At 32.4% G+C, this 23990-nt stretch overlaps 4 protein-coding genes across 9 annotated transcripts; 2 read left to right on the top strand and 2 right to left on the bottom strand.

Annotated features, from left to right (window-relative positions):
- Positions 1–1182: 1182 nt before the first annotated feature.
- Positions 1183–7512, bottom strand: LOC111001110 (leucine-rich repeat-containing protein 40). Its single transcript, XM_022270824.2, has 11 exons — positions 7207–7512; positions 6913–7097; positions 6630–6833; positions 6307–6430; positions 5464–5633; positions 4957–5099; positions 4303–4485; positions 3493–3636; positions 3183–3371; positions 2826–3017; positions 1183–1821 (listed from the first exon to the last, which is right to left on the bottom strand). Exons 1-11 carry the CDS (start codon positions 7367–7369, stop codon positions 1716–1718), a joined length of 1803 nt encoding a protein of 600 aa, XP_022126516.2. The 5' UTR covers positions 7370–7512; the 3' UTR covers positions 1183–1715.
- A 1453-nt stretch (positions 7513–8965) lies between these two features.
- LOC111001114 (thyrostimulin beta-5 subunit) lies at positions 8966–10187 on the top strand. Its single transcript, XM_022270828.2, has 3 exons — positions 8966–9284; positions 9429–9587; positions 9954–10187. Exons 1-3 carry the CDS (start codon positions 9090–9092, stop codon positions 10050–10052), a joined length of 453 nt encoding a protein of 150 aa, XP_022126520.1. The 5' UTR covers positions 8966–9089; the 3' UTR covers positions 10053–10187.
- Positions 10188–10441: 254 nt separating this feature from the next.
- On the top strand, positions 10442–12029 carry LOC111001094 (nucleolus and neural progenitor protein-like). 2 transcript variants are annotated; one of them, XM_045629433.1, is made up of 3 exons: positions 10442–10580; positions 10652–10751; positions 10827–12029. In XM_045629433.1, exons 2-3 carry the CDS (start codon positions 10679–10681, stop codon positions 12011–12013), a joined length of 1260 nt encoding a protein of 419 aa, XP_045485389.1. In that variant the 5' UTR covers positions 10442–10580; positions 10652–10678; the 3' UTR covers positions 12014–12029. The 2 variants fall into 2 exon arrangements, with proteins under 2 accessions (XP_045485389.1, XP_022126493.2); XM_022270801.2 differs by having other exon boundaries at positions 10442–10751.
- LOC111001116 (formin-2) lies at positions 12019–23894 on the bottom strand. Of its 5 annotated transcripts, none has more exons than XM_045629428.1 (11): positions 22900–23871; positions 21322–21486; positions 19211–19383; positions 17464–19000; positions 16801–17433; positions 16145–16530; positions 15550–15759; positions 14760–14900; positions 14190–14373; positions 13186–13510; positions 12019–12866 (listed from the first exon to the last, which is right to left on the bottom strand). In XM_045629428.1, exons 1-11 carry the CDS (start codon positions 23732–23734, stop codon positions 12752–12754), a joined length of 4704 nt encoding a protein of 1567 aa, XP_045485384.1. In that variant the 5' UTR covers positions 23735–23871; the 3' UTR covers positions 12019–12751. The 5 variants fall into 5 exon arrangements, with proteins under 5 accessions (XP_045485384.1, XP_045485385.1, XP_045485383.1 ...); XM_045629429.1 differs by having other exon boundaries at positions 17482–19000; positions 22900–23870; XM_045629427.1 differs by having other exon boundaries at positions 16801–19000.
- Positions 23895–23990: the final 96 nt, after the last annotated feature.

Here is a 23990-nt window from a genome sequence, read left to right on the forward strand (position 1 = left end):
AATTTTAGTTTTTTTTTTCATACGCCAAAGAAGTATAACTTCTAACGCGTGTACATAAGTACACACACTCTTTTCCATATAAGCTTATATTATAATCTTTATTACTAGCACTCATTAAAAATATTGCCTCTAGTTATTTAGGATAAAGATAAAATATTCAGCAATTCATCTTGATAAACCCCTGGACTATATCACAATGTAGGCTTGTCAACACATCATTTAATATATAGTCAGAGTATAATCAATAAACAGATGCTAGGATTTGATTTAAATTTTTTTCACATTAAAGAATGTTGGACTTTCTATAACACATATTTTGACGGCGGTTTGTGACTTAATATGCAACAAATTTTGCAATAATGCTAATATGCTTAATTTTAGATATTACATAAATTTCAATGCGATTTAATATTACAAAACCGACAAGAAAATTATGTGTTTGACATAAATTCACACATTTTATATGATCTAGCTATAATTTAAATTAAACCACGTTTTTCACATTATACATCATAAAAAAATTACAACGAAAATAATGTCTGATTATAGCTAGGTATTTGATTTAAAAGTAATAGAAAAACATTTAAGACCGTTTCATAAATATCATTCAACATTTTATATGATATCACTTATTAGAAATAATAAAGAATTTGGACGTAATAAGGATATAATGTATAATTTTTCATCAACTCTGCCAATACTGTACACAAAAAAATAAATATGTAAAAAACCAATAAATGATTTTACTATATAATTTCTATATTTTTATAAAAGTAGCTGATAGTTTACAAAAAAATTGTAAATGTGGATAGTATTTAAGAATTGTACAGAATAGTAAGCGCGAACTAACTCCTTTTCTGGAGAAACGTAAGTCGAAACTCTATGGTAACTTCCTAATTAAAAAGTTATGGATTCGATACTAAGTTGCATGAGAAATCGACTTTGGTTTTTTTCAAAGGGTTACCAAGGGAAAGATGAAATATCGAATTTTATTGTCAAAATTAAGATGTTCATTACTTATTTAACGTTTTAAACAATTTATATATACGAGAAATATAGAAAGTTACATAAAAACAAATATGCTTAGTCAAATCTAAACGTAAAAATGTGCCCAAATGTGAAAATTTAATGTGTTAGATTAAAAATAGAATTATGTTTTGTTTCTGTTCTGTTGATAACGTGTAATGATCACATAAGACTTTGTATAGCTAAATCGGCAAAATATTTGAAGTTAAAATAATATTTTACTGGCTAATATTAAAACCAAGTTTACAGAGTATAAAACTCAGGAATTTTATGTAGTTACATAAAGGGGTTAGTTCACACTTATGGTTATATATATCTTAGCCTAGACTACATGTAAGTTAGCCTCAATTGTAGATTTTTTCGCCTATAAAAACCAAAAAAAATAAAATACAACAAAAATATTCGGCGGTTTCAGGTACACGAACCTTTTGACTAATTTACTTTGGTTTGAATAATTCAATTTTAACAACAGTATAAATAACAAAAGTAAATAACAAAAAATAATAAATAGCAGCCGATATAAAAATAACACTGCAATAAGCCCCTTTAAGCATCAAAAACCTTTCAATAGTTCCAATTTGGCACAAGCATTTTGAGCTTCTTTAAAATTTCTTGAATATACATACATTGTATGCAAGCGGATGAACGATTTAAAGCGATATTGAAAGATTTCGGAAAGCGGAATAAAGCTAGACAGGTATCCGATCTCTGAGATAAGACAGAATCGAAGCGGTTCCCTTCGCAAGTATTGCGTGTCGAGGTTGTCTAAAGCAATTACCCATCAGTTCTAATGACCTGGAAATATACTATTATCATAATACCGTCCGTACAACTTAATGACTAAGAAAAACCCAGAAAGCAGTTTTAGTAAAAAATTCAGTGAATTCAAATTAATTTTTTTTGTTTGAGATTTTGTATTGTCCTTTAACGCTTGTTAATTAATTTGTAAGTTAATTAACGCGTATGTGTCTCCGTTTCGTGAAGATTACTACTAAACTTCTAAGTTAATTAAAAACCTATCTCCATAATATACATGCTTTTACATATAAGTATACATACATATTTTATATTTACATATAAGGGCTTTCAAACCGAAAAGTGACCGCAAACCATAAGTTTGTCAAAGGAATAAAATTTATGTAATAAAACGATGCTTTAAATATTTGTATGAAAGACAACCTCAGATCGTGCAGATATAAGAGCTATACTCAGATTTTTAATGCCGTAGAATTATGACAAGCTTGTGGCGAGACATTTCCAATTTCAATACGAGTCTGAACATCTGAGTACAATACATACATTTTATTTGTTAGTGAATGTAGAACTACTTTATTAGGTGCGGTGCACAACATTAAAATTGGTTTAACAGCGAGTGATAATTATGTCCCTCACATATTATCACAAACAGTAAAAATCGCACAAGTGAAGATAATATTTTATTTTTTAAAAAAGGTTACTAAACCTCGAATTCGGAAGCAGTGATACCAAAAAATAAAATAAAGGAATAAAAGGTAATTCAATGTATTCGTGATATTGAAATATTACTTATTTTATTGTATTAGGTCACATTAGTAAGTAAATATTTAGATTTACCGTTTTGTAGGTAAGACATAAAATTTTTATTTTATTTTTTATTGCCCCCAAATGGTTCTAATTTGTCTCTTTTTCGGTGGAGGACTTTCATAGTAGCAACACTTATGAAATATCAGAATTCTACGGAATGAATACTCGGAGTATAGCGCTTAAATATTAAATTTTACAGATTAGATATAGAAACCAGAAAACTCCTTTTAGCATACCTGAGGTGTGTAAAGTTGCCAAGCTCTGGAGGTACGCTAATAATACTGTTATTGGTAAGGTCCAGTACAGCAAGCTTCTTAAGCTTTGCGAGAGCATCCGAGGATATATTGATCTCTGTGATCTGGTTTTCTGCAGCCAAGAGAATCTCCAAATTGTCCAACTCGTATACACATCGCGGGATTTTTGTGAACCTGATATGGTTTTATTCATTACCAAAAACGTTTTGCAAATTTATAAATATTAATAATTATATAGTAATTATGATTGGTCATATTTTTTCTAATATGATAGCTAAACTCGGATTATTTAAAAAAAATAGTTTTTTTACATATGTAATAAACTTAGGAGACACTTACTTATTATTGGTTATGACGAGTTCTCTCAAATTTTTCAAACTTCCAAGTTCTATGGGGAGATCGGCAATACAATTTTTGGCCAGATCGAGAAACTGCAGATGGCAACATCGGCTTATCTCAGACGGAACATTCTCAATACTGTTTGATGATAATATTAGCTGGCATAACGTATCGCTTAGCATTGAAATACTGTAACAATAATTTTAAGCCTTATTGTTTTTGTTTTGCTCAAGGCGGTCGCTTTGAAACCAATTGATGAAGTTGTTACAAATAATATTACTCTAGTAAGGTATTAAGTATTTTTACATACCCTTTTGGAAAAGCTTGCAACTTGTTCCCAGATATATCCACTATATGAACTTCAGCTTCTGCCGCAGATCGGAACACTTCGTCGGGTACTAACGTCAGTTCACGGGATGGCACTGTCAGGGACTGACTCTTTTTTAACGTATACCTAGGATTTGTATTTATTTTAACCAAACTTTATGGTAAAAATTATATGTAAGTGTTTATAAAATAAGAGAACAGTCTATAAGTATTAAGAATACCAGGTACAAACTTATTTGATTTGATAACGTTATAATATATTTCATTACGAAAAATAATATAAGAATTGACTATAATGATGTGACACATGTACATTTCATTTTGACAGAAGACAAATTTGCACGCGTAATTTTGACATTACGTGTGGCACAATATGCGAACATTAGATTGTACCACCATAACATTTGTGTTACTTCTCATAAAAACTATAACAATTTAATTTCACTCATTTGACTAAAATTTTCTTTTAGCTCCTTATATTATTTGGAAAACACAGACAATGCAGCCGAGTACTTTAATTGAAAGACTGCAATTAGACATTGTTTTCATAACATGCCTTGAATAAAATTTTCTTTTTCGATTTTTTCCAGTTTCAATTTTTTACTTGATAATATTATCTTAACATAGTTTTAGATTCTATATTTATTTTATATTTGTACTATTTGGTCGTAGTTACGTTTGAAAAAAATCATTTTTCCCTGTAAACAACCTCAGGTATGTCATTACCATATAAATAAATAAATATAAATATTTCGTCTAGATTTATATGATATATAACTATATATATACTAACTTATCTGGCCATTCAGATTCGTATCTGGTCTCCCCAACGACTTCCTCTGTGATGCGATCCCGCAAATATTTCATCATGCGATCAGTCCCCCCTCGAATTACGTCCTGACGCACGAATGACAATTTGTTGCCCTCCATACTAATACTTTGTAACTGGGACAACAAGCCTAGATTACGCGGTAACCTGTTAGATAATCAAAAATATTTTTAATAGATATGATAGATGAAGACGCAAAACACAAGTCAAGTGGTCTTACAACCTATAAAGGTCTCTTAAAATTTATGTATATTACAAACATATATACATTTATATATATGTTTTATAATCATTTTTCAATCTAATAGGCAAGTAGGTAATTAGCCTTTTGTGCCACACGCCGTCGACTTTTTGAGTTTTAAGCAACCCGGAATCTTCCAGATGTTTTCGTTCACCGTTCGAGCGAATTTAAATGGGCACTTAGGCAGAGTTCATTGTGGCACAGCCAGGGATCGAACCAACGATCTCAGGGATGAGAGTCGCCGTAGCCAATTTACCAACACTGCCTAACCTTGGTGTCTTATAACCAAAAAAATATAATTTTCCTGGAATTGAACCGTCTTGTATGGCAATGTATTTCGTGATATTTATACAACTATTTATTAGAATTAAGCATACTTATTTAAATTATTGTTTGTCAAATCAAGTCTCTTTAGTTTCTTCAGCAATGATATGTTTTCTGGTATTACTTCCAATTTGTTATCTCTTATATTTAACACGTTTAAATGTTGCATTTGGTCGCAAAATTCCTCAGTAATTTCCTGTTAAAAAAAAAGTTAATATATCCGTGAAAGAAAATACACATTTTTTATTACAATCACACCTATCACTTTTTATATACTGCATATACCATACAAGATATAAATAACTGAATAATCAACAAAGCCATGAATATTTATGCGTATTGCAGTTACGGGTCGTTTAATTTCACACATTATTTTACGCTAAACCAGCTCAAAATTGAAAGTATTAATAAAAAATATTTTTTTTTACTTTATTGATTCAACAATTATTTAAAAAATTTAAGTCAGTTGTAGTATTTTGGTTTGATTTGATTTTATGAAATATATTTTTTGTTCAAAACCCTTTAAAACATTTGATACTGTTTCAAGTCTTATAGAGTACCTTAATAAAATTGTTGGCTAAATATATTTCCTTCAATGCTGTACACCCATAGAAATCAGGCAACTGTTCAATGTCATTGTGATTTGCATCAAATATCTCCATTTTTCTCAACTCACCCATTGGTGGTAGCTTCTTTAAATTATTGTTGCTAATGTTAAATTTTTTCAAATCTGTGGAAATGTTTATTTTCTGTACAAATTATAATTTATCATTGGTCAATGTGAAAACAAATGAAAAAATATTATTTCCGTTCAAACCAAATTGATCCTATTAGAGTTAATAGTTGAGGTAGTTGTATTGTTGAGTACATGTGACAATGTTATTCAATATATGTTCCCAAGGACACAAGCTCAATGAATCTTTTGATCCACTCAACCAGATGAGTAGAAACTTTAGTTTATAAATAAATTTAAAATGTCTAAAAATTTAGTAACATTTTTGCAATTTTTTCTGTCACCAACATTATGGTAAATACTTTTTAAGAAACATTACTACATGTAGCGTGATTTCGCACACTTGTAGTCTGTTGAAAAATAATAAATACTAAATACAATAGGTTTTCTGAAAGCAGAAAAGCACAGAAAACCAAAGTCATGACAAATGGTAAAAAGGACCTATATGCATAAAAGAAGCTACAAATTATCAAATTTTTGTGCATTGCTACATAAAATTAGTTGAGAAATTATGACTTATAGTGATAATAATTCCATTATATTACACATTTAACTCTTTAAGTATTATGAAGATAAGAAGAAATTCTTTACATTTCACAAATGCCTGGAGTATATTGAATAAAATTCTGTTAGAATCAATTTACAAATCTACTATTATTACTAAAATTACCTCTCAAATTAACAATATCTGGTGGTAGTTCCATAAGTTCATTGTGTGACAAATTAAGTTCCACTAGTCTAACCAGATATCCCATACCAGGTGGCAGAGATGGTAATTTATTATGGGAGAGGTCCTTCAAGAATATAATTATTATTAAATTAATAAAAAAAGATTATTATGTGAATAAAATCAAAGAATAAATATATTACTTTTCTGTAGACTTAGTCCAGTAAAATATACTTTGATAACATGCATACAAATTTTATAATGTGGTCTTAATTACTTCTTGTTGAATTTCTTAATATACAATAACAAATTTAACAGCAACTTACCAAAAATGTGAGCATAACCAAATCTCCAAAATCAGCTTGAATTTTGTTCAATTCATTGTGGGATATGCTTAGCCATCGCAATTCTATTAATTTATAAAATTCTATTGGCAACTCTTTTATTTTGTTATGGTCCAAGCTTAGATTTGATAAGTTTTTTAACTGTCCTAATTCTGATGGTAGAGATGTTAATGCATTGTCATGCAACTGAAATATAAGATTTTTATTTGTTAATTTATTTTATTTTTTATACAGTAACAATGTAAATGTTCAATTACCCATTCACCTTGAGTGTAACAAGTTCTTGCAGCAGTTTGACATTTGGAGATATAGTGTTAATAACATTGGAACTGAGGTCTAACATTTTTAAAGGTTCACAGTTCCACCAATTACTTTGATTTGATCTGGCAAAGTCCACCTCCCTGGTATCGTCCATAACAAGTTCATCAATTTTCCAAACATTTTCAGGTACTATGAACAAACATTAAAATTTAAGATCTTAAAAGTACTGGATTTATTTATGAAATATTGCATTTTGAATACCAGGCAACTCACAACAGTTCTAAATAAATACACTTACCAGTTCCCAAGCCCCGGTTACATAAGCTCAGCTGTCCTGTACGCTTAGCGGATTTAATTAAGCCAATTGATAGTTCATTTTCATCAGCCTTTTTATCTTGAAGGTGAAAAACAGATTTATTACACACCTTTACACGTGCTTTAATCGGGGTTCGTCGGGACATATCAGTTAATTTTTAACTTATATATGTTGCTTAAATATTGAATCGTTTAAAACCACAATTTTTATATTATTATAATAATTACAAAATATTCAATAAAGTACGTGCAAGTGTTTGTCTCTTGCCCCTTGTTTTTAAATTTCGATTTCATTTTTCGAGTTGCGTCTGTCAAATGTCCTGATGACTTTGACATAAGATAAAATTTATTACAATTCTATAGCATATTCTTTTACCTCATTAAATTTTAAATATGCCTAGGAATATAGAAAAGTAGAATAAAATAAATGTTATTTAATTATTTATTCATTTATGTAAGGCTCATTCTCCAGAACACTAATTCGATAGAAAAAAATTACTTAACTACAATCAATAATGGACAATGCCACTCTTGAATTAAACGTAATATGTCAGTTATTACCGTAACATTATTAAGTATGCATAATACACGCCCAAACGGTTAATCTCTAAGCAAGTTCGAGCGTATCCGCGACACAGCAATAATTTAATTAATTGATTAGTTTGCCATGCTAAGCCAGCTTCTCTATAGTGGCCTCTAAACGGGATACACTTTTATTGAAATATGTGGCTACATCATTACCGAGTATATCCCGAAAATACAAAAACATTTTAATGCAGAACTAAATTTATATTTTAATAGCTTTATGATTCTCAGAACCAATACCTCACCTCACCACCTTAGCAACCTTACTACCACCTTCATCTCTATAGAGGCTGTTTACTGTTTTATCATCTCTAGAGGCTCGCAGATGATCAAACAGTAAACACCATCAATTTCCTAACTTAGTGCTATCAAAACTTTCTATTACTTACTATGAAAACTCGCAATGGCAGATTTCACTATACTTATAGAAAAACAATACAATTAAGAAAAAAAAGGTTAATGTAAACTTTAACTATCGTATTATGTATAATATAGTTGGATGTTGTTATTTAATCTTGAGTTCTTACCTTTAAAAATATTACTCTCAGTATTCGTAATTAAATAGCTTGAAGAGGGATAATATATCTCAGTAGTATCACCCATACCTGGGGAAGCATATATGAAAGATTTTCTAAAAAAAATTAATAAGGTTATTAATTATTCGTTTTATTTCACTTCTCATTTTAAAATTTCTTATCTTGAACAGTTTGCTACAATTGATTAACTTCAATTATACAATTTATTAAGACTGACACACCTAAATATTTTATTAGGGTATAATAAACTGTCAATTCTGATTTTTTACAAATAGTTTATATATCTCTATCGGGTGTCTAAGCCAGAAAGGCTATTTGATCTGTTGATAACGTAAAAATATTAAATAATATTCGTTTCACGATCAACGTAACTCGAGCGCGATCTTGATTCAGATTCAAAATAATTTTGTGTATTCAAAAGAATAAGATAAGAATTTAAACCATGTTTTTTGTAATCAATTGTTTGAATTTTCTTTTTTACCTTATACTTACTATTAAATACATATACCCATTGAAATATATTAAATAAATACTATATTAATGTTAAAAAGTGCAAATAGTATAAATCTTAAATAAATTAAAAGAAATCTTCTATTTTTATCCACAGCTATAAGAAATCTAATGGCTTGAATGTCGTGATGTGAATTGACACGGAAGTAATGTCCTGACGTCCATCTCTGCATCTCTATAAAAACATTACTCTCCTAAAAACAACAGCCAGAACAATTTTGCTAACGAAAGAATAATGAGTAATACGTTAACTGCCATATTCACATTTTGGATTTTTTGTTGCATAATAGCATGCGATGCTGGCCCTTCAAGTGCTAGATGTAAGCTAAAGAAATATTCACACAAAGCCATTCAAATGGATTTGAATGGTCTTCGATGTTGGGATGACGTTAAGATAATGTCTTGTTGGGGTTATTGCCTATCTTACGAGGTTAGTATGTCTGTATACGGTTAAACATATTTTTCCATAACTATAATAACGTATGCACCGATATTGTAATTAATCTTAGGTACATTATAATGTAAAACATTTAATACGTCAGATTTGTTGATACTATTTTCGTCTTTCTACCAGATATCTCACTGGCAGTTTCCGTACAAAGAATCTCATCATCCTGTGTGTGTTCATGGTGAACGTAAACATGCTTCGCTAAAATTACGTCACTGCGACTCAGGAGTAGAACCAGGGACAGAAGTGTATCATTACGTAGAAGCAGCTAGCTGCAAATGTCAGGTTAGTGATATTTTATTTTTTACACAATTAGTTTTTTTTATAAATTGAAATTTGGGGGCTTCCTGCCAAAATTACGGGTAGTTAACTCAAAGACTAAACAAGTTATTTTAACAAGTATGTAGTTATTTTTCCCAGCTTACAATTTGCTCTCTTCTCGGTTACCTAATTTCTGACCAGAATGATGGACCTATATATTACTATACTATAAGTTATACTCTAAATTATTTTTATCGAGACACAAACCTTTCGTTAAAAATTACAGTAATTCTGATAAATGGCTTTTATTATCTTGCCCTAAATAAGTAGTGGTTGGACTACTACTGCAAATTATTATCGTATTTTTCTTACCCTCGTTTACATCTTCAGATATGCTCTTCAGAGGACACCAGTTGTGAGTGGCTTCCACCAGATTCGACTATTATCGACGGATTAATAAGAGAGCAATTACTAGAAGACATGGAATAAACTGATGCATTTTAATTAAGGAAAGTTACACTTTAACAATGTGATTTTAAGAGTGGATGTTTTTTATATGTAATATGTATAAACTTTACAAGAGATTGTTTCCCTATATCTTCTAAATATATATTTTTTTTCGTGTTACAGTGTTTGTTAACAAACTTCTTCAAAATGGCTAGACTGTTTTTATATTTTTTTATGGTACGTCTCAAAACGCATTTTTTTGTGATAGGTCATACGGGTTTTGTTTTAAAGTAAAAAAATCATTTTTATGTTTTTTCTATTCAAGAATTCGCCCTTTTCCCACCAACTCTATTTTTTTAATAACTATAGCCCTGCAGGAATATTTTACTCTAACTCGACTGCTAGTGCTGTGCTCATTTAGTAATCTGTAGTATTTAACAAAAAAAAAATCGCTAATTTCAGCTGAGCTACCATGTGTAGTATATTAATATATTTACAAAATGTTATTTAAATACTTTGTTCCGTGATAGTGTGGAAGTTGGAACTGATAATGAACCGTAATAAAACAAGGTAATTGCAAATACCTATATGTCGTATCGTATCGTGTCGACGTTAATCAATATTTTCTGTTTTTAACTTAGTATTTATTAAACTGAAACAAAATAAATATGTTGGAGCCCTGGAATAATAGAGCTATATTGCCTCCTCCAATTAACACTTTTTTATGCAAGAATAACAAAGGTTTGTCATGTCATGTTTTATCTACTTTATTTGCCTAAATTGAAAGCAAGTACTCAACATAACATCCTTTTTCAGATATAAGAAGCCTTAGATATAATACTAACAACATCATTCAAGTCTTAACCAAACAATCGCCTTTACATCAAGAAAGTGCGGTGTGTTCCCGCTTTTTATATAAGTTTGATAAAAAATTTCGAAATGATATAGGATATCGTAGCTTTAAAAAAGTAAACAGTGCATTAAAAAAGTATTTATCATTGAATCTTTTGAAAGACATCCAAAGATTTGTGTCTCTTTTACCTAATAAAGATGATGAACTTTATCTTCCTACAAGACAGATGATGGAGTATGTTTTAGTTAGAATCATGTCTTTTTCTAAACTGATGTTAAGAATAGTTATATGTGCTAAGCAGGCTGCTGTTTTTTATTTAGATAGAATAAAGAGAGGGGAAAGCCATTGGATGTGTCTCATGCCATATGCTTTACTTAGTCGTATCTGGTCAATGGCCCAAGTATTGCTGCAGCACTCATGCAATTGGTATAACCAATTACATCCTCTTTTAAAGATACTAGAACCCAAGGGTTTGAATTTTTTACCTCCAGACTATAAAATGCCAGATGATCTGGAACTATGGTGTGATTTGAAGAACTTAAATGAATATGGCAATTTTGAATGGACACATAAAATTAAAATAAAAGTGGAACCAATGATTCTTGATGAATCGGATGGTGATGGTAACTTTTGTGACAGTATTTTTGAGTTGGCAAATCAGATAAATGAAAAAACTGTAGTTCCAGAGGATGTTAATTTTACCATCACTACCATAAAGGAAACACCAAATGAAACCAATATATATTCTCAAGATAATGATATAGGTGTACCTGTTTCACGGGAAAATATCCAAACAAATGTTAAAATTGTATCTAGAGAAATATCCCAAGCAATTCTAGAAGCACAGGTGAAAGAAACTGTTATGGCAGAAGATATATGTGTTTTAGAAAAGAGAGAATCTAAACATATTACTTACATTCATTCAATTGACAATGTAAGTAACAACAACAGTTTAAAAGAATTTATTGACATTGAGGAAAAATATAGAAATAAAAATAAGGACAAAGCTCTAACTGGACACCTTTCAGTAATGCAGTGGCTTACATTAAAATCATCATTATTAAAACTAACAGAAGATGGATGTTTACCTAGAAAGCTTATTAGAAAAATACAAAAGATATGGCATGAAAAATGTCTCTATTATAAATAAAACACTTTTTAACATTTGAAACATTTTATTCACCAACCCTCCCTTGCAATTGTCAGTTTTATCAAGCACCATTAATAAATAAAACATGCTTTAAAGATAATAAGATATTATCAGGTACATTTTTCAAGAATACATAGGCTATATTTATAAACTAATTATTATCATGTTGTCTTTTATTTAATCTAAATAAATCCAGTTTAATATCAATGTATAATATTATGTCTTGACAGCCACAACTTAAGTGAGAAGAAAATTAGGTTCCATATATTTTCGTTAATAATTTAATTAATTCAAATCCAATAAATAATTTTAAACTTTAAATACGGCGTATTTAATTTTAAATATCAGATCATAATTTTAACTTTAATAAATAATTAATATACAATTTATCTAATATACATATATTGATCTATGCCTTTGCTTATAAATGCTGGTATTTCACATCACACCACCTATTACAATATCAATATAAAAAATGAACAATTCACATACATTTGACTCTACCATTGTTTATTATAAATGGTTACAAAATTTTTTTGAACATGCAAAGAACACTCATACCTATACAATTAATTCATTGTAAAGAACCACTTAAAAATAATTAGTCACTGAGTAATTTAGTTTAACTTAATAAATTAATGCTTCTAAATAAAAATTGAGTTAGTTAGCACCCTTTCTTGATTAAATAGAAAAGCTACTGGTACAGTATAGTTTCACTAGTAGAGTATAATAATTTAGTCATTTTCTGACACTGGACATCTTTTGAAGCCGTGCCTTTAGGCCACCTTCTTTTTTCGGTTGTGTCACAGTTTGAGCCTTTCTTACTTCATGCATTTTTTTTGTTTCTTTTAACCTGAAAAATATTTGAGATTATGATGGTGTAAAAATATGTCATTCAACTAAGCTACAGTAAAAACATAGGCTTTTTCTCCCTTAAGATTTTTTTATATACAATTTTAAACTTGTTTTTTTTCTAACCCTACTATAAACTAGCTAATACCAAATTTATATAAATTCCATAACCAATGTAAATGAAGCAGAGCTTTTTCTTTCTGTTTCACAGAACTTGTTAGTATTGGACACAATTATTGTTTACAAATCTCATCATAGAATAACTGAGCCACAGATCTGAAAAATTCAGTATGAATATAAGGAAACAAAGTTATCCTTACTTTTCCTTAATTGCCAGCTGCTCCTCTTTTTTGAAAATGTCTTTAAAGTCACTGCAAAATGAAGTCCATAATGAAAAAAACTCTTTAGGTTCACAATCATCAACACTGCCGCACCTAGGCTTGTACTGGTAAAATTTCACAGTGGATATAAACTTATTTTTACACTCAGACAAGTTCTCATCTTCAGTCTTTAATTTTTCCTCGGCTGCATCAATAAATGTGGTCATTTTATCTTTGAAAACTTCTATTCGTTTGTTCTCATTTGCCTTATCAGCTGGATTCCTCTCATAGGCATCTATGACCTTTCTCATTTTTTCTTTACAACCTTTAGTAAAAATAATTCAACTTTAGGATGAATTTAAATCTAAAATAATTGGATGGAACATATATTTCCCTTGATGGACTTAACCTATAATAATCTGTTTGAATTTTAAGACACAATTTACTGCCTTTTTTTCACAAGTTTTGTAAATCTGCATTTCCCACCAAAAATTATTTTAGAGGAAATAGAATCAAGAAGCTGACATTACTGGAAGACTGGTATTAAATATAATAGAATAAAAACTTAAAAAAAATACATACATATTATTTGACAAAAGTAATAAAAAATCATAGCTTATCTCATTAATACTTATTTCAAATTGCATTAAAATCCAAATAGCTTGTTAGACTTCATAGCTTTAAACCACTTAAAATAAATGTGGACTTAGGGCCTGTTTCACAATGTATGGATAAAGTGCCAAATAGCTATGCAACACATAAATTATTCGAAAGATAAAAGTTCCGAATAATTTACTTGGCATTTGGTGACAAATAGCGCTATCTGACAGTCGTGAAACGCAAAAATACTGTTTATCCTACAAATAAGTAACAAATAGCTTATTTGGAACTTATCCGGACATTGTGAAACAGGCCCTTAATAAATTATCAAAGAAAACTTGACTAAAACGTAAGTTTTGTGTGTTCTCCTTTTACTATTAAATCCCTTTGATAGTACTAATTACCTTCAAGTTGCTTCCGCAGTGAAATAAGGCTAGCAGCAACATCTGCAAAGTCGATAGCAGCCGCTCGCTGTACGTCACCCGGCTCGGGCACAGGCAGCGTGCATTCTGTAGACAGTGCGCCCCCGCGTTGACGCATGTACGTCTTCACTATAAAGTGCAGCAGCGTTACTGTTGATTGCTTTGACTGTGGACAAGATTTTTTATTATTTAAAAATTAAGTATAGAAGTTAAATAGTTTACCAAAATTATTATTTACGTCTCAGCTAATCACATTAAAAAAATCATTTTTCGATAATACCTAATTTCTAAGAAAATGAATAATTTCAATAAAAACGTCACTGATCCCTCTGTCCACTAGAGTTATTAAGATGTAAAAGGATTCAGTTTTTATAAATAAGGCAGCATTTATAAGTACATTTATCTTTGTTTTATTTGAATGAAACATTGATGTGGGTGGGTCACTCCCTGTTAGCTTTAATTAAAATTATTTAAAAAATTACAAAGAGATTGAATCTATATCTATATCTCTTAATTAAACTTGGCTATTTAAAGATTTTTTATAAAAAATACCTTCACATCCTTTAATTTAGCTAAGATTTCTAGGCCAAAACCATCAGCCTGCCCTCTCTGACCATTTCCTCCATTCATATAATTCCCAAGAGTTAAAATTATGGCAAATAGCTGCTTTAGAGATTCATTATTTATTAGGAACTGTAAAAAACAAATTAACTTATTAACTGGGTCATACACAACATACATTTAAACTTAAAACAAATCTGTGTCAGCAGTTGGTGTATATTTTATTTTCTCATTCTCGATTTTGCCGACTTTTTGACAGAACACTTACCCTTAACAAAGAGGCGGTATTCTATATTTACGAAAGTATCCGTTAAAGTTGGTGAACACCCTACTTTGTCTGACCCGCGCCCGCCGTGGCCCGCAACCACGGCGCGTCACGCGTCACGTTTTTCGAAAACAGATATGTCAAAAATTAAATCAGCCGTTGAGGCCCGCGACGGTTGCGATTGTTTGCGAGTCCCGCAGCCGCGACAGCCGATCAGTTGGCGTGCGATAATTAACCGCCAAGTTTGCGGGCGATAATCGAAACCGCACAAAACTGCGGTCTCGTGAGTATTGAAAATAAAACTCCAAACACGGTGCGGATGCAAACCGCTTCGTAAGTCCTTAGTAAGACATTTGGTCTTACGGTTAGATCGAACGGGCAGAGGAAATTATGGACAAATATTACATAAAAAATCAGCTAAAAAGCGTGCGTCATCTATATAAAATGCAAAAATATTATAATTTTTTAACAGTTTACGCATTCGGTCACCTGAATTGTTAATTAAAATGTACATACCTCACATGTATGTTTCAAATTATCTAATTTATGCATAGTTGTGTTAACAGCATCCTCGAACTCCGCTTGGAACATAAAACATGATATCCGTTCTGCAAAGTTTGGTATTCCCGAGAGGTCATGTAAAAACGCTTCGGGCTTATCCAACGGTATTTCAGGTTTGTTTTTCAAATGTTCTTTTATCATTTCTAACTCTTCACTCGTTGCACGCTGCAATTTAAGAAAAGTTGTCTAATCTCGATATTTATTTGTATTTACTTTGATGAAGTCTTAAGACACTAGAATTAAAAATTAAATTAAAATTTTACTGCGTGATATCTATCAATGTGATATATATCGTCAATGATTTGACGATATATATCATTATATATATCATTTAAATTTACATTTGTAATATAATTTAATAAATATAAACCTATACGCTGTTACAAAATTTATTTTAGACAAAAGTCTCTAAGGGAATCCAAAATTATCAATGTTACACTGCGATCCGAACTCAAAGCTTTTCGAAGCAAGACGGGCATAGGATGATGTATAATGCTAATTCGCATTATTAATTATATAAAATACAAATAATGAACGGTGAATACCTTACCAACTCATACATCTGTTGCAAAACTTCTAAACTCACAACCGACGTATCAAAATTGTATATGGCGTTTTCAATCTCGGAAAACTCTAAGTGTGAACTTTGTACGAATATACCAACATTTTGTGACCGCCTACTGTCTAATATTTTTACTGGCTGTATTTTTGTTTTGACTTCTACTTTCTTCTTTACTGGGGCTTTGACGACTTGTCTAGAAAAGAGATCCATGAATTCATCGATGTTGTCCAATTTTGTTTCGTCAATTTCCAGCCATAATGGCTTGAATCCAGAATCAATTTCGCCTTGACCATTTTGTGCGTTATTTGCCAAAATTCGTGTCCAATATAGAGGCTTCATGGGTGCTGCTGGCTTGATGGGAGGTTTTCTCAGAGCTGGAATAGAAATGCACTACAGTCAATGTAAACGAAATGCTGCGTGTTAAACTGCACAAAAAATGTAGTATGTATTTACAAAAATCTTTTCTTTTAGACAAACATAAAAATAGTAAAGTACGAAAATCGGGACAGACGTTTATTTGCGCAGGCAAATGCCAGCATTAGAGTATCTAATATTGTGTTAAGTATCAGATAATACATTAAAAACTACTACGGTAAATATTGTAAAACCATAATATGTATAAAATATAACGAAACAATACTAACTGGATCTTTGCATACTCCAACCACCAACGGGGGGTGTCGGAAAGGGGGCAGGTCCCGTAGGTGGCGGTGGAACGCCTGGGGGCGGAGGAGGGCCCATTTCAGTCATGAGAGGAGACGGAGGACCAAAACCTGGTATAGGAGGGGGTGGAGGTCCGACATGAGGTGTTACTGACAGACCAATTCCTGGTAATGGTGGGGGAGGTGGACCCATACCGGGCATTGGCGGGGGAGGTGGACCCATTCCGGGCATTGGCGGTGGCGGGGGACCCATACCGGGCATTGGCGGGGGAGGTGGACCCATACCGGGCATTGGCGGGGGAGGTGGACCCATTCCGGGCATTGGCGGTGGCGGGGGACCCATACCGGGCATTGGCGGGGGAGGTGGACCCATACCGGGCATTGGCGGCGGTGGGGGACCCATACCGGGCATTGGCGGTGGCGGGGGCCCCATACCGGGCATTGGCGGTGGCGGGGGACCCATACCGGACATTGGCGGAGGCGGGGGCCCCAAACCGGGCATTGGCGGGGGTGGGGGACCCATACCGGGCATTGGCGGCGGTGGGGGACCCATACCGGGAATTGGCGGTGGCGAGGGACCCATACCGGGCATTGGCGGCGGCGGGGGACCCATACCTGGCGGTGGCGGTGGCGGGGGACCCATACAGGGCATTGGCCCCATACCGGGCATAGGCGGCTGATCACGATTTTGTGGAGGTAAAGGAGCCAATTCTAACATCTTTTTGGTTGGCGAAGCCATAGATGGTATTGAAATATGAAGGGGTGGTGGGGAATTAATACGTTTTTGTGAGGCTTCTCGTACATCTAAATCGGCCCTGGATAATGCAGGAGCCTCCATAGGTGTACGGGATGGAGTTACAGTTTTATCATTAACTTGTGATAGAGACAGGACATAGGATGTTGGGGGTGGTGGAGGTGATGGGGGTGTTAGGGCATTTAATGTAGATATATCAGGTAAAGGAGGAACAGGAGGACCAGATTCATTGACAGAAATGGATGTAGTAGTGGATTTTGTCCCTGGAGTAGGTGGTGGTGAAGGTGACATTCCTGGGAGAGGTGGAGGTTGTTGCTCCAACATATTTTCTGCTAAAGGTTGTGAGGCGTCTGTAGTTATAGATGATGTTGATAAAACTGATGTAGCTTTTTCTGACCTCTTATCACTTTCTGATAAGGATTTTGGAATATGTTTTATATCTAAAGCAGATGAATTATTTGTTTGAGACTTTTGTAACTCTGTCATGTTTCCTGAAAGAGACATGTCACTTTTTTCTGCTTCAATTGATTTCCAGCTCTGTTCTGATTGTGTAAAATCTAATGATGATAATTCTGATGCAATATCTTGATGCAAATCTTGTTTTGCATATAAAACTTGCATTGGGGGAGGACTAAGAGATCTGAACAGCCTCTTCTCTTCACTTAAAATAGTTTGATTTAGAGTAACATCACCAGTAGTACTGACATATGAAGCATCTGAAGAACTGTCATGTGACACATTTAAATTTAAATTATTACTTGATAGTCGATTTATTTTTTGTGTTTTATTAATCTGCTGCTTTTCTAATTTATTTACTATATCACTACTACTTCGCTTTTCTGAATAATCGTCATTTTTAAGTATTAAATTGCATTCTCGGCTCTTATTTAACTTACAATAATTTTCTATTTTAACAGATCTTTGTTCAGGGTCTCCTAAAACATCATAACATTTATCTTGATCCAATTTACTTACTGCTATACTACAATCATTATTTACACTTGTTCTTATTAAAGATTCAGGTTTAGATGGTGATATCACAGTTTTTCCAGCCAACCTACCATCATCATTGTTTATGTTAATTGTTTGAATTTCTCGACTAATCATCTCTATTTTCTGTCTATCTTTAAAGAAGTTATTTGAATACACATTTTTCAAATTTAATATGCCTATGGAGTGTTCCTTAGAATGTTCTAATTTATATTCTAATTCCTGCAGTTTTCTTATTAAATCCGCAATAACTTGTCTAGCTTCAGAAATATCCCTTATATCTTCAAAATTATTTTGTGGGAGAGGCTGAGTACTTAAATTATTTTTTTCAGAAAATGACTCCATTTGAGGTGGCCATGATATTGTGTGCAGACGTCCTGGTGTATGTGGTTGTGAGACTGGTGGCTCCATATGTGCCCAGTAGTACATTAAATTAGGCTGAAAACACAAAAACTGTAAACAATCACTTTTACTATATGCTTAGAGCAATATATATTAGTAAATTAGATGCAAAATTTGGCACTAGTTATAAAAAGATCTTTTCAAGAGACAGTGATATTTTACTTTTTTTTAATATGTTTATAAAAAGGCTAATATCCTAAAATATAAAGATACAACAATGATTACGCCCTATTCTATGTTAAATACCTTGAATATTTTTTCTGCGGGTGCATCTTTATCCGATATTTGACATAACACACCAGCTGCTAACAAATGAGTGCAATACTGTATACCAAGAGTTCGGAGATCTTGGCTGTTTGATATGTTTTTTGTTATGTTTGCTTCGGCCGATGACATAAACCAATTTAGAAGCATCTGTCCTGAAACAGTATATGATCTAGGTCTAATGATAAATTTAACTTTCAAACGAAATCACTTATTAGTAAACGTTGCATTGAGTGGGTGGACAAAAACATAGTGTATTTTAAGATAATATATTTATATTATGTATATATATATAAATAATAAAAGACAAAAGTACCTCGTGGGTGCAAATTAAAACTTATTATTAATTTTTCTCTAGATTTTCTTCCAAAGATTAAATATTTGAAGTGGGTGGGTGGCGATAATCCACGATCATTTCGTATATATTTGCTGTCTGTTATAATTATTTATTTGTCTGGTAAACTTTGGTAAACTTTTTTAAATCGTAATAAATTAGCCAAAAATGTCTTAAATAGATATAGCAAAATAACAGAAAATTTAAAATCAATACCTAACAAAAGTTGAAACTTGACAATAATTCACAAAATTAAACATTCTATCGAGTAAATGTTTTTCAAATTTGAAGTGACAGTTGACTTTGTCTTAGTATTTCTCAAAGAGTATCGTCGTTTTCTAGTTTAAATTTTAGTACATAATATTAGTTTTTGAATATATTGTGTATAACCAGATGATCGGCTCTAAGGCATCATAATTATAGGGTAATTTTGTAATTCCTATTATTAATCCGTTCAACTTCTCGTTATTTATCGTTTAGGTATTTAAATTTTTTCATGAAATTTTAAAGGAGGTATATAATAGGAGGCCACAAAAATACTTTCTTTAATTTTGTTACCATTTTATTTATTTCAATCATCATTTTAGTTATTTTTTGGTTTTTAAAATACAAAATAAAGTTTTTCATTACTCACTCACCCCATAACTCACGGCTATAACTTTTACTTTTATAACAATTATTCATTTTAGGGTCAAAACACCATTTATTATTATTTATACGTAGTATACCTACATATCCAATATGTATTTTTTCAAGTGCATAGTTAGTTTAATTAAGCATCCCCTAATAAGGTATGTAGTTATTTATTTTCTTAATATTCTTTTCCCAACAGGCCACAAGTAATTTTAGTATTTTTTTATTAGCAGATAGGTATTAGGGGCGCTTACATAGAAAAGAATGTTATAGTTCCAAAAAAAAACTTACGTGGACGACGGCAAGCGATTATATCGAGACATACTGTTTTATTACGGTAAATCGTGATATTTGAAAAACACCGCCTAATCAATAGTTTAGTTCTCACTTCTGTTCTTTTTAAATCGTATTCAAATATCATTCTCGTACTTTTACCATGTATATTCAACACAATAATATACCACCGCATTGTTCTCTCAAAATTAACACACAACTTCTTAGAAAAGCACAATACTAAAGAATTTTGTGACCATTGCAATTTTCCGCAACGGTCATCAGATTTCACTGGTTGGATTTCGTAAAATGCAATCTCATCTCTATGTAACCCTAATATAGTCACTATATCCTGAATGCCTTTTCTTTTTGATTGATATTTGGATAAAAATTTCACATAATTAAACTGCGCGATGGAACTGTTTGTTAAATTAACACGATTTGTGGATAACCGCATATTTCCTTACACCAACTTTTATTCTAAGTCACGTATTAACGACACTTGCCACTCATTATCTATACTGAAGCAAAATGATTCGTTAAGATAACAATTAGACGCTATAGGTAGTTATATTTAGTAATAAAAGATAAGATACTTATCAAATTATTGTGTTCATTCACCTACAAGGCGCCATGTTTAAAAAATACGTCATTTAAAAAGGAGTTGCTGTAGTGACTTACAAACTACCTACTTGAATCGTTTAAGTGCATATAATAAATGGTGAAGTGCTGATTATGCTATATAGATAAAGATATCAAATTACATACTTTATAGTCATTACATGCTATTATGATTTATAAAAAAATATATCATCATAAAATTACAGATTACGGCTATATTTGCTCGACCAACCTTCGAACTTTTCATACAGTTGGAAATCTAGTTTCTCGGGAACATACTTGGGACGAACAACTTTGATTTCTGAATGCTTTTCCAATGTCAAAGATGCCACTTTTCTCAACACGTTCGACTCCGGCAAAGGGACATCGCTTACACTCGAATGTCTTCGATCTGGCTCTGAAATGTTTAAATATTTATATACATTGCATAATACCTTAGCAATCAACGTGTGCTTGTTCTTAGTTCAGTATGTTAAGCGTAGAAGCTTAATTAACAATATCCAATTGGTGATTACTAGTTTATATAATAAGGATTATTGAGTCAAAATTATGGAACCGTCGTGGAAAATCTAGTTAGGATAACTAAGATAGTGTTAGTATCTTGTTTCTTGCTAATGAAATATTAATTCATGATTGCTACTGGGTAGCGACAAAAGTAATTATGTTACACACATAATGTCATATTATGTCAAGACTGCGGTGAACAATGACAAACAGGAATGAGTTGAAATTCTTTTGATGAACAAAAACGTCACCGTGTTGCAGGTGAATTTAAGGCAGTATTTTAATAAGTATAAGGACATCAAGGTACTCCAAAAGGTTTAGGAATTTGTGCAAGCTCAGAGACCTACGTCTATAGCTCATCTTCTTTTAACTGCCTACGATTGTATAAAAGTAAAACAAACTACATTTCTAAATTTCATTAATGTACCAATTTAAAACCAATTCCAATTACGCTAAGTATTTCGTGACAAAATAAATATAATTATGGCCAGAAAATTGAATTCCTATAAATCATATGATATTGCTACAAACTATCAAACTATCATAAGATATTGCTAACTATAACCCGTTTGTATGGTATCTGGATATATTTAAACGAAATGAAAAGGTTTCTTGTATTAACCTTAATTCACGAATCGTGACAGATGATGAAAATCACAGTCGTTGCTTGTTTAGTTATACCTAATGGGCTTTTCTATCGACAAGCAATTTAGGTTAAGCAGCCTACTTAATCTCTAATAGGAGTATGCTACTTGAGCAATAACTGTTATGGTATTTTATCATTCCAATGCAAGTAGGTGATCAGCAGATAATAAGACTCAGGGCATCGGGATTATATATTACCCAATTTGGTGTAAAGGTATACTTAAAATGATAAGTGTAGACGAGAATATTTGTAAATCGCTGTCTTATCGTAGTAGGTAGTAACTATGCCTTCTTATAAACAAACACCTTGATATCTGTTCTACAAGAATAAGGTCGGAGATCAAAAGACAAGAAGATAAGTTGTATTAAGTTTGGAGAAGTCTAGTAGTTCAAGGAGCTTGCCAACTAAAATTAAAACCCTAGTAATGTATTTTAAATTTATCTACCAAACTTCTTTCGCATTTTAAAAATATAGAATTGAAATGGATTACCTAATTATAATATCATAGTCAAAATGCTTTAAAAGTACTTTGTTCGTATTTATTAAAAGTAAGTTTGATTCTAAATAATACCTTAAATGAAATTAAAATCATAATGGACTTATTAAGAATTGGGACAAATTATTGTTTACAACTACGTGGTAGTAAATTCTTAAACTTACCGCTCTCTAGTACCGATAGTGATGAATCTGCACCCACAGGAGGCAGTTCAACTTTCCGATGTCTGGACAATGTAAAGGACGTTTGTCCTGGAGAAGTCTTCAGCCGGTTATCAAGGAAGTCATGGCTGCACTCATGCGTTCTTCGATCAACCGGCTCATCCTTTAATTTCGATGAAAATGCACCCATAACCTTAACACTTTCATCCCTGACACTTTTGTCATCGCATATGTCACTGTTTTCTTTTTTTACGTCACGTGAGGAATTTTCCTCGTGCGGCATTTCCGGTGTTGTTCTGTCGGAATAGTCGAAATGTGTGAGCGCATTAATGTCAAGAGGGGTGAGAGTGCGTTGGTGATCGTCTTGCGCGCTGTCACTCTCTGCGGAGTAGTAGCATTGGTTAAGTTCGACGGCAAGCGGCGTAAGAGGGCTCAGAGGGTCTGTAAACACTGAATCGGACGTGGATGGGTCCGCGGGTGAGGAGGTTTGCGCGGCGGCGGCGGGAGACTGGTCGCGGGTCGGTGACCGCGGGCTCGGCTCGCACCTGGTCACCGTTACCTCTGACTGAACACTCGACTCCGCGCCCCCTTCCACTCGTGATGTTTTAAACACGCACTCGACCGTATCGTTATCAGATGCCTCAACCGTTTCATTGTTATCTGATTCCGAAGTCTTATCAAACTCCCTATCTATTGCCGCTTGTTTCGCAGTGCTCTTTTTACGGCCCTTTTTCTCTCTCCCCGAGGCCCTTTTATTTAAACTTCTCATGAAATGTCTGCCCTTTGCTGGAGACTTTCCTGTTTTAGGCTGTTTTTCTCCACCTTGAGCGTTGCCCATTTTTTATTGAATTACTCCTTTCGAACATATAAACCAAACAAACAAACACCATATAATATCTCTAGTATCGAATAAGAATTTTTGTGTGTTATACTGTCTAATTTCGCTTTAAATCTGGCGAAATTAAATATTCTACTGGGTCAGCTTGCTTTTAAAATTCCCACGGCTGCGCAGTTCCTATCGTTAGCAAAATCAATATACAGATTTTGTTCCTATTACTTTTGAATCTCAGAAAGCACCTTACGGATTAAAAACA

Source organism: Pieris rapae, chromosome 9 (assembly GCF_905147795.1).
Source record: "Pieris rapae chromosome 9, ilPieRapa1.1, whole genome shotgun sequence".
Classification (NCBI taxonomy): Eukaryota; Metazoa; Arthropoda; class Insecta; order Lepidoptera; family Pieridae; genus Pieris; species Pieris rapae.

Excerpts from the sequence above, each read along its gene's own strand:
- LOC111001110 (XM_022270824.2), bottom strand. The coding sequence starts at position 7,369 with ATGTCCCGACGAACCCCGATTAAAGCACGTGTAAAGGTGTGTAATAAA. Across the intron at positions 5,634-6,306 it reads AGATATTGTTAATTTGAGAG|ATTTGAAAAAATTTAACATT; the intron begins GTAATTTTAGTA and ends ACATTTCCACAG. Across the intron at positions 5,100-5,463 it reads TAGCCAACAATTTTATTAAG|GAAATTACTGAGGAATTTTG; the intron begins GTACTCTATAAG and ends TTTTTTTAACAG.
- LOC111001114 (XM_022270828.2), top strand. The coding sequence starts at position 9,090 with ATGAGTAATACGTTAACTGCCATATTCACATTTTGGATTTTTTGTTGC. Across the intron at positions 9,285-9,428 it reads GTTATTGCCTATCTTACGAG|ATATCTCACTGGCAGTTTCC; the intron begins GTTAGTATGTCT and ends TCTTTCTACCAG. Across the intron at positions 9,588-9,953 it reads CAGCTAGCTGCAAATGTCAG|ATATGCTCTTCAGAGGACAC; the intron begins GTTAGTGATATT and ends TTACATCTTCAG.
- LOC111001094 (XM_022270801.2), top strand. The coding sequence starts at position 10,679 with ATGTTGGAGCCCTGGAATAATAGAGCTATATTGCCTCCTCCAATTAAC. Across the intron at positions 10,752-10,826 it reads TTTATGCAAGAATAACAAAG|ATATAAGAAGCCTTAGATAT; the intron begins GTTTGTCATGTC and ends ATCCTTTTTCAG.
- LOC111001116 (XM_045629427.1), bottom strand. The coding sequence starts at position 23,734 with ATGGGCAACGCTCAAGGTGGAGAAAAACAGCCTAAAACAGGAAAGTCT. Across the intron at positions 19,001-19,210 it reads CCGCAGAAAAAATATTCAAG|CCTAATTTAATGTACTACTG; the intron begins GTATTTAACATA and ends TTGTGTTTTCAG. Across the intron at positions 12,867-13,185 it reads CAGCTGGCAATTAAGGAAAA|GTTAAAAGAAACAAAAAAAA; the intron begins GTAAGGATAACT and ends AATATTTTTCAG.